The sequence below is a fragment of the Folsomia candida genome, unplaced genomic scaffold (assembly GCF_002217175.1).
Source record: "Folsomia candida strain VU population unplaced genomic scaffold, ASM221717v1 Fcan01_Sc042, whole genome shotgun sequence".
NCBI classification, from domain to species: domain Eukaryota; kingdom Metazoa; phylum Arthropoda; class Collembola; order Entomobryomorpha; family Isotomidae; genus Folsomia; species Folsomia candida.
In genome coordinates, this window is record NW_019091234.1 from 202852 (window position 1) to 218340 (window position 15489).

General features: G+C 46.3%; 3 protein-coding genes across 4 annotated transcripts in view; 1 reads left to right on the plus strand and 2 right to left on the minus strand.

Annotated features, from left to right (window-relative positions):
* The window catches only part of LOC110861429, a 54232-nt gene that overhangs the window by 3525 nt on the left and 35218 nt on the right, over positions 1-15489 (plus strand). For both annotated transcript variants that reach the window (XM_035844778.1, XM_035844779.1), the window contains exon 2: positions 13444-13992. In XM_035844778.1, the coding sequence (XP_035700671.1) occupies positions 13564-13992 (429 nt within the window). In that variant the 5' untranslated portion in view covers positions 13444-13563. The remainder of the gene's footprint in view (positions 1-13443; positions 13993-15489) is intronic.
* LOC118433132 lies at positions 5099-6328 on the minus strand. The gene is made up of 2 exons (XM_035844781.1): positions 5866-6328; positions 5099-5799 (listed from the first exon to the last, which is right to left on the minus strand). The coding sequence occupies exons 1-2, from the start codon at positions 6225-6227 to the stop codon at positions 5412-5414; spliced, it is 750 nt and encodes a 249-aa protein (XP_035700674.1). The 5' UTR covers positions 6228-6328; the 3' UTR covers positions 5099-5411.
* LOC118433131 lies at positions 9696-13585 on the minus strand. Its single transcript, XM_035844780.1, has 4 exons — positions 12615-13585; positions 11569-12528; positions 10126-10574; positions 9696-10050 (listed from the first exon to the last, which is right to left on the minus strand). The coding sequence occupies exons 1-4, from the start codon at positions 13017-13019 to the stop codon at positions 9798-9800; spliced, it is 2067 nt and encodes a 688-aa protein (XP_035700673.1). The 5' UTR covers positions 13020-13585; the 3' UTR covers positions 9696-9797.

Here is a 15489-nt window from a genome sequence, read left to right on the forward strand (position 1 = left end):
CTACGTGGGAAAAGTTTCACACGACCCAGGACCTCGTCTCCGCATTATTCTAAATCCTCTGATGTCGTCATTTCCATATTTAATTGCACCCCCAATAAGGCCAAGGATTTGCTATTTCGGTCCGCATTATGTCATTTTGAATGTCACTTCGAAGCTCTGCAGACAGACCCATGCTGGGCGCTGAGATGCGATTCCGACGGCTGTGACTTTCCGCTTTAAATAATATTTTGTCAAATTGTCACTTGGAATATGTTAACCCCACCGAATTTTGTTAGACTTACAATGCGATGGTGTGAAGTGTAACCCTCCGATTTGGTTGAAATTTGAAAATTATGTCAATACAACCTATGTTTCTTGAGGCAGTTCGTGCGATGGTGGGAATTTCTCAAAGTATTTGAGGTTAAAGTTCAAAAACAGGCGGAGGAAGCAAACTCAACTTCCATTTTCATCCCGTGCTAAAATCGCCCGTTTTTTTAACTTCGACCTCAATTTTTTTGACAAATTCTGATCATCGCACGAACCGCCTCAAGAAACGTTGGTTGTATTGACATGGACCACATAATTTTCGAATCTCAACCAAATCGGAGGGTTACACTTCACACCATCGCATTGTTAGCATGTATGTACATATACTATAGTCGTGGAGTACAAAATGGTGTCGCACCCAGCCCGACCGACCTACATACTTTTTACCATCATTACTCTTAATTAAGGGCGTGATGAGTAGCACAGTGCGTTTAAAAATTTAGGCGACGATGCGAAGAAAGTTTGGAAGCAGTGGGGAAAGAGTTGCTTTTCATTTCAAAGAGTTGGGCGAGGAGGACAAAACGGATTTAGAGACTTGCATTAGTTGACAATTCTTTTCTGATGAGTTGCTTCAATTTGTTGCCCAACTACTTGGCTGGCTGAGTAGAAGGAAGTGTTCCACGTAATCCGTGTACATATGTACAAGTATAGGTGCCCACGTCGTGTAAAGTTAATAAGAGACCAGGACAAACAAGCGAACAAATGGTCTTATATAAAAAGTTGGTGCGTAGAAAGAGATTTGTGCATATGCGAGAACGTCTGAATCTGAATCTCGTTTAAAGTAGAAATACAAAAGTGGTTGCAGGTGGGGTGATCTTACGTATGTGGCTCTTGCATAAGATGTCCCTTTGATCTTTCCCAAAGTTCTCGTTAAGTTGGAGAGATTTGTTTTGCAAATTGTTTCATTGTGGTTTGATCTCGCATGTGATTTAGATTCCCAATTTGACATTTTTATTAAGATTTGCTCCCTGTTCGTCAAAGACATAAGACCGTCGTCCTACTTAATTGATCCGCGCTGTTAGCACCTCACATGATAAATTAATGTCGAGTTATAAATACGTGATTCATTTTTACTGGTTGTCGTCTCGTTTTGAGGAATGTTCGTTTTAATTGTTTGCTTGATTAATTAGCAGAGGAGCATGACTGATATTTCCTTGATTGATGAGAAAACTTTGTTTTACAAAATTTTAAAAGTTTCCTCTTGAAGTCTATGTATTTATAAACCGTGTCAAGTTTTAGTTTCCATATTTTTTGTTACTTTCTCGCAATTCGAGCAACGGGTGCCGTATACTTCGTGACTAATTTGATTCTACGGTTGACGATCCCATTATTCTCCTTTGCTTTGAACAGTATCCTATTATTTGGAAGAAACGATAAAATTCCCAGAATTGGCTGAAAGTGCCTGCTCCTTGAAAAACATCCATGTAACACAACTGCGCTGACAATGGAGAAGTGTGAGGAAGGACATGCTGTTCATGCAATAATGCAATATTTCACCCATTCATAATGTAACTTTTTCCTAGAGAAGCTTTCTTTTTTTTCATGGAAATGTTCTCCTTGTTCTCATCGCTGTATTCTCCGCCATTAGGTGATCACTGGTGACAGAGTTTATTCAATTTCTGCACCTAAAAAGCTGGCAGAAAACCCTGCCCACCCACACAATCCAATCGTTCCAGACACGTTTTTACAGCGTGCAAAAGCAAAATTCACAAGGAATGCATAAGCACTAAAATTGCAAAGTGAAAGTTCATGCGGGCAGTGGAGATTTTGTTGCCCTGCTTCTGACAGCCACCTCACGCCATAACCACCACTCCATCAACATTCGGCCAGGACACCGCCTGCCTGCATGAGACCCGGCCAAAGGAACAGCCAAAGTTTCCCTAATGGGCTCTCGAGTACATACCATAGGCGGACGAGTCATAATTTTGAGGAAATTTGTGCTTAAAACTTGAAGGAGTAAAAGGGACGGACCCAACGGGAGGCATGTACATAAATACGTACATATGCAGAGTTGTATATTTGAAATTGAGTGGCTAGTTTTCCATGCTCACAAGTTTCGCTGCCTACTTTTTGAGTGATAAATTGTGAAATTTATGCATGGAGGTTGGTGATTCGAATGTGTGGTGGGCATTCTGCATAGGCTGAAAAGATTTATCCGGGGATTGAGCACCGGCATAGAAAATGGGGAATCTTTTATTAGGACCCAATCAGTCAGGATTCGGGGAAAACATGTTTTTGGTTTTGATTTTGATCTCCATAATGTTCCGACTGCCACTTTCTCCGCAGCCGCGTTTACTACTATTTTGTATCCCATTCCCTGGCTGATCTTTGCCGAAAGGTCGGTCCGCTTTTTGGGGATCAGAATAGACGCGGAGTCTGCTGCTTAACTTTATGCTTTTATTAGGGATGAAAGTGCCCCATCATCAGGAAATGTCAAGTGGATTGGACCAAGTGAGTGGTTGATTCGTGGTTTGATTAAAATTTTCAAGTTGAAGAGCTAAATCCATATTTTCACTAGAATTTGAATAAAATAAATCAATTCTGTTTCTACTTGGTCGCAACTGACGGGATATACTTGCACACGGGGGACTCGAGGACGGATGTACGAACGTACGTACGTACATAGTGATTGCATAAGTTCATAAGTTCATACGTATATGAGAGCCTGAGAACAATTTTCTGGCGTATTTGTGAATCCATGTGCATAATGCGATATGATGGAGTGCAGACGAATCTCTTTTCTCCTTCTGGCCTTTATATTTAATAAGTATGCAAGTATCTTAGGCTTGATTTAGAAACCTTGTCGATCGCTTGTGGTGGAAGTGGCAGGGAGGAAAAGGAACGAGGAAAAAGTCTGCAAAGTAAAACTATTTCAAGTAACTTGTTCTTCCTCGAGCTAGCTGCGGTCAGGTTGAGATTGATTCGGATCGCAGCCACTGCATTCGCCAACTTTCTTGGACTTTCACATCCCACATCAGACACGTTTCTCGCTAGTTCCACTTCATAAGATGATCTGTTTTTTCTTGTTGAGGGCGAGTAAGTAAATCTTGTGAATAATATGTTCATAAGCACGTCAAGAAATGATGATATCATTCTTCTGCTACATATTTATTTTCTTAATGAATGCACATAGTTTATAAAAGTTGGCTAAATCGGGATGGCTATTTGGATGGGAAGATTTGTATTTTTTTGCTGGAGAGGATTTCTCGCTCTTACTCTATTTCAGCCTTGTTTACCGAAATTACGTAATGTAACGACGACTAATTGGCTTTTTTGCTCGAGGGAATCATCATCTTCTTCTCCTTGGCGGATGAAGGTGATCTTGGTGAGCAGGTGTGGGGATGCATGATTTAATGAGACCCACTGTTGACTGGAGTTATGCATGAGTGGAAGTAAATGAAAGCAAGAAAACCCAGAGAAAAGAGGAAAAATCCCAGCCGCCTTGTTCCCATTCCATTAATGAACATTTCCCATTGATGAACTGAATAAGACTTTGAGTGAAAATGTAAATATTGATTCTTTTTTTCTGGATGGATGAGATCACCATAATTGGGCTGCTGGTTGGTAAATAGGTGCATGAAACCACTCGTACACTTATTTTTAGGCCAGACCTCCACAAATTTACTTACACATTTTGAAGAAAAATAAAAGGAGAGCAGTGGCTTGTTTTTACATTTTCTGCGATCACGTAAAGATTGATATTACGCACATATTCTCATCTCATCTATACCAATTTCTCTTTTATCTTTCTTAACTGCTAAGATTTACATACTTTCTGTTAGTGGTTATCACGCACCGCATGTGCGTCACTATTATGACAACACAGACTAATTCCGTCATTCCTGGTGACATGCTGGCATTTCGAACAAGTTTTGGTTACACTGTTCCAGACGAGTTCGTGGGGACAGGTAAGCTCGATCGACTCCCCTTCGCCGTCGGTCGTGGTGGCATACCTGCGGAAGAAGTAGGTCGAGGCGCACTCTGCATGCTGCGTGTGGAACGTGTCGTCCTCGGGGTCAGAAACCTCATTCGTCTGGCTATTCGTGGGGTGTGGCGTTTCGTTTTGCTCGTGATGGAGGTGACATTCAGCGAGGGATGGCTGACGACAAGATTGGGTGGTGGGGTCAAAGTGAAGGTTTGTGGGGCAGGAGGCCACGGTGATCTTGACCTTGGGTGGTTGCGGAGAGTGGAAGTTGCGATATGGCGATCTTCGGCTTATTTTGTGGTCTGGTTCATAGTCGTCGTCAGGTTTGACTGGCCAAGTCCACTTGCAGTAGATGACTTGGGAGCACGAGTTTGGGTGGGTGTGGCCCCGAGCGAGGACGGATTGAGTGGGGTCGTGAGGCCGCGGTGGTTGGTGGGTGCGGCAGAAGGTGGCCAGATTGAGGTCAGAGGAGGAGCAGGTGTGGACGAGAGCAAGGAGGAAGGCTCCCAAGGTCAACATCGGCAGTGGGGGAATGAACTTCATCTGGGTACAAAAATAGCGTGAAATTAGTTTTCGTGGGAGTTTGGTCAAAGTTTTAAAATGAGTACCGAGTCGAATATCCAAACTTTTGGAGGAATATTTATGTAAATGTTCAATAATATAAGTCTGTTGCAATGAGTCTTATACTTGTTCAGAAATGGTAGAGGTCGACTATGAATTTGTGTATGCCACAAAATTATTAAGCACCGTAATAACTCGTAAGAAATACTTGGTTTATTTTATTAGCACATTCCATACTATTACCATAAATAGTTAGTGCGGTGAGATTCTTAAACACAATAAGTGCTGATTGTTCGACGTCTTGGAGGTCCTACATTCTTATGTGTGGTTCCAACAATAAGCTTCGGTGCACAATAGCTTTTAATAGAATGGGTTTTTCTAATTGATCAAATTTTATTAATTTTGAAATAAGATGCAAGTTTTATATTTTGTAGAGAATTAGATTCATAGCTTTTTCCTATGAAGAAAATAATGACAGAGGTGCGAGATTAATCGTTGAGATGACGAAGAGATGAGTGGCGACGGATGGGATCGACATCGAGGCATGGAATGAGATGGGTTTGCTGGAGGAGGAGGAGGTATGATTGCACCCACGTGACGCTCGACGTCCCCACCACCGTCAGTAGTCGTCCTCCATGGCTTCGGAGCAGCAGGGGGTGCCGTCCGCCTTCTTCACCATGTGACACAGCTCGCAGCTTTCCTTCAGCTTGGACCACACGAGGCCTTGGGGGCAGTCCTCCTCCTGCTCCACACCCTCCGTCCTCTTCGGATGGTTGTAATAATATCTTCCGGAACATTCCCCTTCGGACCGGAAGTAGGCCACGTCCAAAACGCAGGTCGGGTCCTTCTTGTACTCGTACAACGTCTCGTTCTCAATGTTCCTCAAGTAGTCGCAAACTCCGCCGTGGATCGAGTTGAAGCTGGGATTCCAAAAGAGACCGTCGCTGCAACCATGCTTTATCTCCTGACGCAGCTTCCTGTTGCAGGTGAAGTACTTTTGGCAGTAGCTGGAAGAGAGGAGGAAGAGATGCTTAGAAGCTAGTTAAGTAAGGTGATTAGTACGACCTCCTTACCCTCGTTGGACGTAGTCGCGAGGGTCACACTTGACGGGAGCGGTGGCATTCATGTTGAGCTTGGGGGTCTCGATGGCAGAGTCTTCTTCTCGAGCAGGTTGTGGAGTTGTGGGAGGCAGCGGAGGAGGTGATTTCTTATTCTTGCTTTGGCCGTTCATTTTATTCGGAGGGGGGCCGTCCAGCTTCTTGATCGGGGGGCCTGCTGGCTTATTGTTGGGCTTATTAGCTGTTGGTTGTGGTGGTTGAGGAGGGAGTGGGGGCGGTTGTAGTCCAGCTGCGGCTGGGTCTTCGCCTACTGTAAGTGCCACCACGCCCGAGAGAAGTAGGAGCAGGGGGAGAATTTCTTTTGCTAAGCCCGTCATGGCACCAGAGAATGATTGCTTAACAAATTCACACAAATTCCGGAAACAATGGTCAACTTTATTTAAGAAATGTGCAGAATCAAATACAACTTAAAGCTGGAAAACAAGTTAGCACACCATGCTCATTTTTGCTTCAGTTGGTTCTGCATAATATGTGTATAGGCAACGAAATGGGTGGTATGCATTACTTACTTTGTGAACAATGTGAAATTAAACATGAACTGGCAGCAATTTAACTGCTTCCTTGGCCTTGTCATCGATTATTATTCCGTGTAATGACTCACAAGCCATTACAGTCGTATGGACAAAATGCCCACAGAAACCTCGGCGTAGTAAATAGAATACGCACATAATCTAAAAAGCGATAATGACGAAATGACACGTACTAAAAAATTCCTTTATTGTCCACAAAAAAAAACTATCCTTAATTTTCTTTCCGGTTCATTCACAGCGTTTCGCATTCTCGACAATAAAATGTGAAATGTGAAATTAATTAGCATTTAGAAACTTAACGACCCTTCATTTAAAGCATTTTTCTGTTCCACCTCCTTCCCATTCCCGCAACAGGGCGTGACGCCATCCTTTTTGACCAACTCGTTGCAAAGGACGCAGGTTTTCATCTCCTTGGACCAAAGGAGGTCATCCGGACATGACAATCTGACCTCCGTTCCCTCCGTCCTTTTCGGGTGGTGGAAGAAATAGTGGGGGGAACAAGTCTTTCCCTGCTCATCGTCAGCTCTGAAGTAGACAATGTGGAGCGGACACGTGGAGTCCTTCTGGTACTCGCGAAGGGTAAAATTCCCCAAATTCCTCAGAAAGTCGCACCGCCCCCCATGCATAGTTTGCGCGTCGGGATTCCAGTACAGGCGCCCGGAACACGTGCGTTTCTTCTCCATCCGCTTCTTCCGGTCGCAGGAGAAAAAGTGCTTGCAGTAGCCATGCTGGACATACCTCTTGGGGGAACATTTCTTTGCCGTGGAGAGGATGAGATGGGACTTGTCGACGGGCTCCTCATAATTGTCAGCTGGGAGTGTGGTCAGGTCTTTCTCGTCTGCTCGTGGCGGAGGGAATGGAGTAGGCTCGTTGAGGGTGGCAACTTTAATCGGGGAATTCGAGTCAGTCGGTGGGGGCAACTCTGTCGAATTTTGACCCGGAGATGGACGCACAACACTCTTGTCGGTCGGAGGGACTTTGAGTTTTGTGGTCTTGTTGGCATTCTTATTGTTTTTCGTGCGTGGTGAAAGTCGAGGTGAAAGTGGAGGTGTGATGCACACTTCCGGGTTTGGAGTTGTTTCACAATCTCCACTGCTTGCATTAAAGAACAGTCTCCCGTGCGGACAGGTCATGCTGGCTCTGGGACAACTTGGGCAGTTCATCTCTTTAAACAGATTCTGCCCGAACCAGCACTGAATGAAGCGAAGGCATGCGGATGCTTTTGGCGGGTCGGAGGGGTGTGGATAATTCCCGTCATCTTCGTTCCCCTTTCCTTTGCAGAACTTGGTGGCCAAGTCGTTTGGCTGCACGATTTCCTCTCCCTGTGAAGTGACCTCTGGTGCAACGATCACTTCCGGGGCGGTGGGATGAGAAGGTATCACGTGGTTGGGTGCCATGGACAGTGTTGGGATCCATGTCCCCCAAGTTCCATCCAACCGACACACTTTCCCCTCCTTGGGCAGGACGCACTTCTGCTCCGTATTATCAAACGTCTCATATCCGGCCAAGTCTGGGGTCTTGTCGCACTTGAACTTGAAGTGGACCACCTTCTCGAGTGGTCTCTTGTTCCCAGCCTTATCGTACAGGTTGGCCCAACAAGCATAGTACATTTGACATTTCGCCGGTGACGCAATCCTCCCCGGAACTTGGTCCCTTTTCCTACAAAATTCTCTCGCTTCGGCAAAGACGGCTGGGCTGTTGAGTTTCTCCTCTTGTTCTGGTTTGACTTCCGGTTTTGGTGGTTCAGCTCCAACTTCTCTTCCTGTGAACACCCCGTCCGCAATGGCCGTTCGTTGGAATGATGCAGTCTTGGGCGGTGAAGTCGAAGGTCAGATATCCCGTGGAAGTCCCATTACTCCTCGTTGGGCCTGCCTCACCTAAGGGACAGCTCATCCCCTCCGACTCACGCTCGAAACACGTGGGGCAGGTGAACTCGTAGTGATGAACGTCAACCAGAGGACGCATGTCACCATCGCGGTCAAACAAATTGGCCCAACAGTAAAAATACCTGTTGCACAGTCCAGGGATGGCGTGGCGTTGTGGGAGCTGTTCCGTCCCGGAATGCAGAATTTAGCGGCATACGGGGTTTGGTTAATCGTTGGAAAGTTCCCTTCGAGTAAGAGTTGCTGTACGGATGGAGAAGGGTCACCTATTTTTGGGGCCTTCTCTTCGTTTCCCTTCTGTAGCATGGCGTCGTTGCATTTGTGTTCGGGAGCCATGTCGCCAGGCAGATGACATACAGAGTCAGAGTCCCCAATGGGAGGTGCGTAATGAAGGTACCCTTCCTTCCCACAGGACGAATTGGTCGGATCGCAGGCCGGGCAAGCGTCCGGGACGGCCCACACGTCTCCCTTAAAGACCGCGTCCCTGTAACACTTGACGTATCCCGAGCAGGATGTGGGGTGAGGATAGAGCACGACTTGGCCAAGGTCAGACTTCGCACAGACGGAGGCGAGCGAGGGTGAGCCCCACACGTTGTGAGTGGCCAGCTCCATTTGTCTGCATTTGTCCTGTGTGGAGGGCAGAACGCAGGATTGTGACTCCTCGTGCCAATTCTTATAGCCGTAGGGACACTGGGACTTTGGGGTGTTGGCGTCGCAGCGAGGACACACGTGTTCCGTGGCCACGATTCTGTTTCCGTTCTCGTCAGGGGTGGGGGCGATGGAGCAGGAGATGTAACGTGAGCAGTACGAGGGGTGCGTGACGGAGTGGGGCGTGGCGGAAGTGAGGGAAGAAGGGAGACGTTGGCAGATTGAGGTGAGGTTGGCGTCGGAGAGCGTTTGCTGCGTGACGTCCTCCACTTGGATGGACGAGGCGAGGAGAAAGGGGCAGAGACTGAAGATCCAGGCCCAGAAGAGGGAGAGTGACGCGAGATGAGTGGTGGTGGCAGTGAAAGCACGCATTTTTCCTTTCACCTAACAACAAATGTCTCCCAAGTCTGAGGAGCAGTGCATTTTCGAGACTTCAAGTGGGAAACACAATGGAATTTAGTTGGCTATTGTTGATTGACGGGACTTGTTGAGGAAATTTAACATGGAGCATATTTATGGTTTGTAGTTAAATTCCTGAAATTCAACCCGTGCCATTAAAGCCTGTGTAACCATTCAACTATTTTAATGACCCTTGACAATTCCAAATGTTAACGTACTCGGCGTGTGGTGATGCGTGCTGTTGTTGTGTCAAGGACAATTTACTTGAACAAAGAGCAGTCATTTCTTACTTACTTAATTATTTATTTCATATTGCGTGGTTAATTTCACAATGAAAACTTTATTTCCCAACCTCAACCTCAAGATGATTTATTGCACAATTAACACAAAGAGTTTAAGAAATGAGGAGTTTTTTCCCCGGAATCAATCACCTTTTCCTTTTTCTCCTCGAATCTGCATCCTCCGCCTCCGCCTGTCCTCCTTCGCAGCAAGGAGTGACCCCGTCCGTTTTCATGATTTGATGACATTTGACACAGGTTTGGACCTCCTTGGACCACAACAAGTCTTCCGGACAGGTTAGCTTCACCTCTTTCCCCTCCGTGCGGGTAGGATGGTGGTAAAAGTAAACGTTGGAACACTCCTTCTCGTCCACGCGGAAATAGGCCAGATTGAGGGGGCAACTAAATGAACAAGCTCACCTTAATGCACAGATTTATGCAGCTGTTACATGCATGAAAATAGCGTGGATCCCTCACCCTGGATCCTTCTTGTATTGGTAGAGCGTGAAGTTGTCGATATTTCTGAGAAAGTCGCAAACCCCGCCGTGAACCGTCCCGACGTCGGGATTCCAGTACAAACGTCCTGAACATGTGTGTTGCTTCTCCATTCTGGTTTTCCTGTCGCAGGTGAAATAGTTTTTGCAGTAGCCACGTTGCACGTAGTTTTTGAGATTGCACTCTTTGGAAGCCATGAGGTCAGGGTGAACGGGCTCATCGGAAATTTCCTCGAGTGGTATGTCAGCCTTGTCCTCGGGGGCGTATTGCATCGAGGAGGGCGTGGTCAGGTCGGGCAGAACCGTGGGTTCCGGAACTTCGGGGTTGCACGCGGCGTCATTCTTTCCGGGTTGGCAGGTGCCCGAACTGGGATCAAAGTATAAATGCCCAGCAGGACAGGCCGTCTTGTTTCCTTTGTAGCTGTGGTGGCACTGGTGGATAGACCAACGTTAAGCAGTTGCGAAGGTTTAATGTGGGAATAAAGTAAAATTATGGCCATTGGTTGTGGCATCAGTAATTCCCACCAAAAGTGACATCACCATCTCATTTCCATACATTTAAATTCTTACAATGGTTTCGATATGAACTTGGAAATTGAGGGTGACACCAGCCACGTGTCGATACGATAAGCGGTCAAAAACCTACAGTGCAGACTCCATATAGCCCGAGTCAGGGACAGAGTCCTTGACTCGATAAGTCCGAGTCCGCTTCTTGTCCGAATTGAAATACATACTAAAGCTGCATATAGTCCAGTCTCCATACCAAATTTCAGCTCGATATGAAGATCTCGAAAAATCAGTATGGGTCACCCCCAGGGTCACTCTGGTTGCATTTTGCAAACTTTTAACTTCATATTATTTCATAAGAAGCCATTAAGTATCACCGTGCTGGATTTCATCTTTTTCAGCCACTTTCTAAAAATCGGTATGGGTCACCCCATAGGGTCGCTCCAGATAAAAATTTTACAAATGTCATTTCATATTCTTCCATTAAGACCCACACGCAACCTGTGTACCAAATTTCAGCTCAATATGACGATTTTGAAAAATCGGTATGGGTCACCCTCCAGGGTCCCTCAAGATGAAAATTTTTCCAACTTGAAGTCATTTTTATCTATTAGGAGGCATTAGCAACCTCTGTACCAAATATCAGCTTTCTACGACAATTCTGAAATTTTGGTGCATAATACCCCACCCACTCCGATGACCCCCACCGGTCAACCACTTGACCGATTTCGCCCATCTTCGAACTCGTTTCCTAACTTTGTCCTATACAGATATGGTAAAAATTTCAAGTCAATCGGTTCAGACGTTTTGGCTCTATCGTGCCGGACAGACAGACAGACGGACGGACGGACATGACGGTTCCATAAGCCCTGACTCGGGCTAAAAATGGTCTCTATATATTAACGATGTTTGCTATTACCTGGGGACACGCCTTCTCCTTGTACACTCCCATCGTCTCCCAACACTCGACATATCTGGCACACGTGGTGTCCTTGGGATGCTTAAAATTGCCAGCGACTGAGCCCTTCTCCTTGCAGAAGGCATTCACCTCCTCCTGGCTCAGCATGGGCACCTTCCAGGAGTGTTTCGCCACCTCCACTTTCTCCGCCTGAACCTCGGCCTCATTCACTTTGAAAGTCCCGTCGTGGAGGCAAGTCCCATTCGTCGGCACCACGCACGTCTGCTGCTCAAAGTCAAACTGGAGAAAGTTGGTCTCACCGCCCGTCGTCGCGTTGCAATCGCCCGACTCTGAATGGATCTCGGAACAAGTGTCGCAGTTGAATTGGAAATGGTGCACTTTGTTCAGTGGCCGCATGTCCCCGTCCCTGTCGTATAAGTCGGCATAGCAGAAAAAGTACGAGTTGCACTTGTCTGGGACTGCGTAGCGCTTCGTCACCTGTTCCTTCTCGATACAAAACGTTTTGGCGGCGGAGACTTCGTAGGATTTTGGGATGTTATCCAGCACGTCGAGAATGGGGGGAGTGGTGGACGAGAGCACTTCCGGGCCCCCTCCAGAAATGGGATGCGTCTTCCTCGTATCTGGGTTGCACGGAGGAGTTTCGGGTGGGAGGACATTGGTCAGATGGCAGAGGGAGTGGGGTCCGTCCGTCCCATTGGGGTTGTAGTGCATGTAGCCGTCGGGGCAGCCGGGCGTGGTGGACTCGCAGGACGGACAGGCTTCCGCACTAATCCACAAATCCCTAAAGTAGTCCTTGTCTCGATGGCAGGTCACATATTTTCCGCAATGATATGGATCCGCAAATGTTTGAGTGCTTCCAATCGGAACATCGACACAGACGGAGCTGAGATCCTTCCGGCCCCAAACATTGTTGCTCGGCAGCTCGTTCTGAATGCATTGCCGTTTTTGGGGTCGACACGTCTATAAGTAGAAATACGGACGAATAATTTTACTTGTGAACTAGCAGTTCGTGAGTTAAGTATTATTAGCGATATGTATAACGTTACTTGTGACTCTTCGTCAAAGTGAAGATGTCCAAATTTACAAACTGCAGATGATCGATTCTTGCTAGGTTGGTTTGGATCATTGGCCAGCTTAGTTACGCTTTCTGGACAACGGGGACAAATTTTTTCTTCCGCGCTGATCTGATCCTTGCCCTCAGCACTCTTGAGCTTTGCGCACATGATGAACCGAGAGCAGTAGATCGGGTGGATGTAGCCATGTGGCTTGACAGCCTGGGCGCCAGTGTGGCGTGTGGAGCAAAAATTGACGAGCTCCTCGTCCGAGAAGGTTCGTCTCAAGGTGGGGGCGACTTCCTCCGCACTGGAGACCACTCTCGCCCCCAAGGTCACGAGGAGAAGGCAGTGAGCGACGATAAGTAAGGGACGCGGTTCACTTCCTGCTGTCATCATGGCTTGAAGATTGTCTCCTCAAGGGTTAATTTTTGGGGAGCTAAAGTTGTGAATAAATTCCAAGCTCGTGAGCACACATATATTTCAGCGTCCTCTCGTTAGTGCGACTCCATAATTTGTATATTGTTCCATTGTTTTCCTCGTAGTGTGGGTTCGGTTAATTGCGGCACTAAACCAGAAAACATTATCGCAATTAGTCAAAGTATTCATTTCAATGTCAGATGACGACAATATTACTAAATCACAAACTATTGTTTAATTGCCCACTAAAAAGCTACTTTACTCACCACCAGGCATGCATTAATATTACAGAGGGTTTGACCATGAACCCGTCACATGACTCACGAGCAGTGATAATTGATTACAAATAAAAAATTCTAAAACGAAATTACGTTACAGTAATTTTAACGATTCTCACTTTCAGGCAGCATGTGGCACGGAGCCAGCTAGCACGAGGTTGCTCTATTACTGCACACGAGGAAATAACAATGACCAAGACAGACCACTAACCCGAAGCAATACGTAAACCAATTAAACAAGTATAATGATAAATGCAGCCGTCCTGGTGACCGTGGTCCTCGTGGGGCTCACGCTCCTCATCGGCGTCTCCATCCTCCTATATCAGCACTACCGCTACCGGAGAAAAAGTGTGGATTGGGGGGACATTGCGCGGTACGACACTCCCCTCGAAATCGGCCCCCTCGGCTCCAACAACTCCTCCTTCCGCTCCTACAAGTACAGCCAACTTGTCCAAGGGTCCAGCAGCAGCTGCAACAATAACAACAAGCAAGGGGCGGGAGAGACTGGTGGCGTGAACAATGGGGGTGGGAGGAAGTACAGCAATTCCCACCTCTACCCCCCACAACGACCTTGTCTTTCTCTCGGCGACATCGAACGGGACGGGAGGCGTGGTGCGGGAACACGCTCCAGTACAAAATCATGCCCGCCCGGCGTGTACACGACGTTGAAACAGGTGAGTCCCTAGAAAATAGGTGCAACTCGAGTGGTGGAACTAGCTCCTCCAAAGTTGTCCTCTCGCTTCCCTCTCGGGTAGTGGGAGAAAGTCGACTCTTGCTGCTTTCTCCGACGGTGGGTAGGTGGCTGTCCGCAGTTAGTCCTACAATCACGGCATGTTCTCATCTAATGCGAAACTTTCTCCGAGTAACTTGCTCCATATTTTTAGCAACGTTCGAAAATAGCTTTGCCAGACATATGCCAAAACATTTTTTTTGCGATGATGAAAAGTCTGCTTGCTAATGACGTCTCTTTCAATTACATAAATAAATATTTCCTAAAAATGGAGTGAGAAAAGTTTTGTCTTGCCGTTTATGTCACGTACGTCGTCGTCGTCCTTGTGTGCGGCAGGTGTTGAAGGATTATGCACATTTTTACGTTATATAGAACATGTCGAATGACTGGCATTTCTTGGAACCTCGCTCTGATGCGTCCTCATCTCCTATCAATGTCAAGGATAACACAATCTTGTACTTTCTTTCCTCCTGTTGTTTTCCGGGTCGATGCCTAACTACGTTTTCTCACTTCCTACCGAAATGCAAGCTCACATCCACCTCGGAAAAAGACATTCTGCCAGCCATGCCAAAAAAGAACAATACTCCAAAGTAGAAGATTGCCCTAATGTGGAAGGACTTGTGTAAAATGTTCATGTAAAATTTAAACTTGAATTAAATGACACAGGAGATATTTACATAAGCGGATTCATGTCAAAGTGAGCAGTGACTTTAGAGTGACTTTTACATGCCTACGTAGTAAGTACTTCCACATTTAGGAAGTGGAGACGGCATAAATAATTTAGCATTGCAAAGTGAAGGGCTAAAGAGTGAGAGTTGAGACGAGAGCGTCCCACCAATGCCTTCATCATCCGTCTGCCTCCCGTAGCCTGCTCCCTGGGGAAAGCTGGCTGACTACAACGAACCATTTTCTTTCTCTTCCCGACAAGAGTGAAAGTAGAGGAGGATCACTAAATGGAGCACTTGTTGCACCAATCTGCAGATATTTTAGACCTTTTCCTATCCCTCTCTCTCCCCTGACCACTCTGGGGGACGGAGCAAAGTTTTCCTGGTTGGAAAGGTCAGGCCAGATCCAGGTTACCGGCCGATGCCAAATGGTCCTCCTTCCGAATATCGTCCTTAGTCACGTATTCCATTTCAACTTTTCAAGTTTATTAGTAATGCCACGTTTAGCATCCCTGTCACGACTCCATTGTATCCTGCGGCGGTATTGCATTTCTTATTTATAATGCAGACATTTTCATGCAGAGGCAGATAATATTTGTGTGCAGTGCACTACATACACAGCAGAAAAAAGTTATCCCGTTTACTCTCAAAAACTATTTATTTACCGGCTTTAACGCGATTTTTGACGTACTTCTATAATTTAATTTCACTTCTTGAGAAGAAAAGTAGTGCTCGTGATCCATTTATACATTTATATATTTCCATCTTTCTGAGAG

Bases quoted from the DNA above. Each gene is read 5' to 3' on its own strand.
- LOC118433132 (XM_035844781.1), bottom strand. From the start codon at position 6,227: ATGACGGGCTTAGCAAAAGAAATTCTCCCCCTGCTCCTACTTCTCTCG. The intron at 5,800-5,865 runs GTAAGGAGGTCG...CCTCTCTTCCAG, and splicing joins CGCGACTACGTCCAACGAGG to CTACTGCCAAAAGTACTTCA.
- LOC118433131 (XM_035844780.1), bottom strand. From the start codon at position 13,019: ATGATGACAGCAGGAAGTGAACCGCGTCCCTTACTTATCGTCGCTCAC. The intron at 10,575-11,568 runs GTAATAGCAAAC...TCTATCCACCAG, and splicing joins AGGAGAAGGCGTGTCCCCAG to TGCCACCACAGCTACAAAGG. The intron at 10,051-10,125 runs GTGAGGGATCCA...TTGTTCATTTAG, and splicing joins CAATACAAGAAGGATCCAGG to TTGCCCCCTCAATCTGGCCT.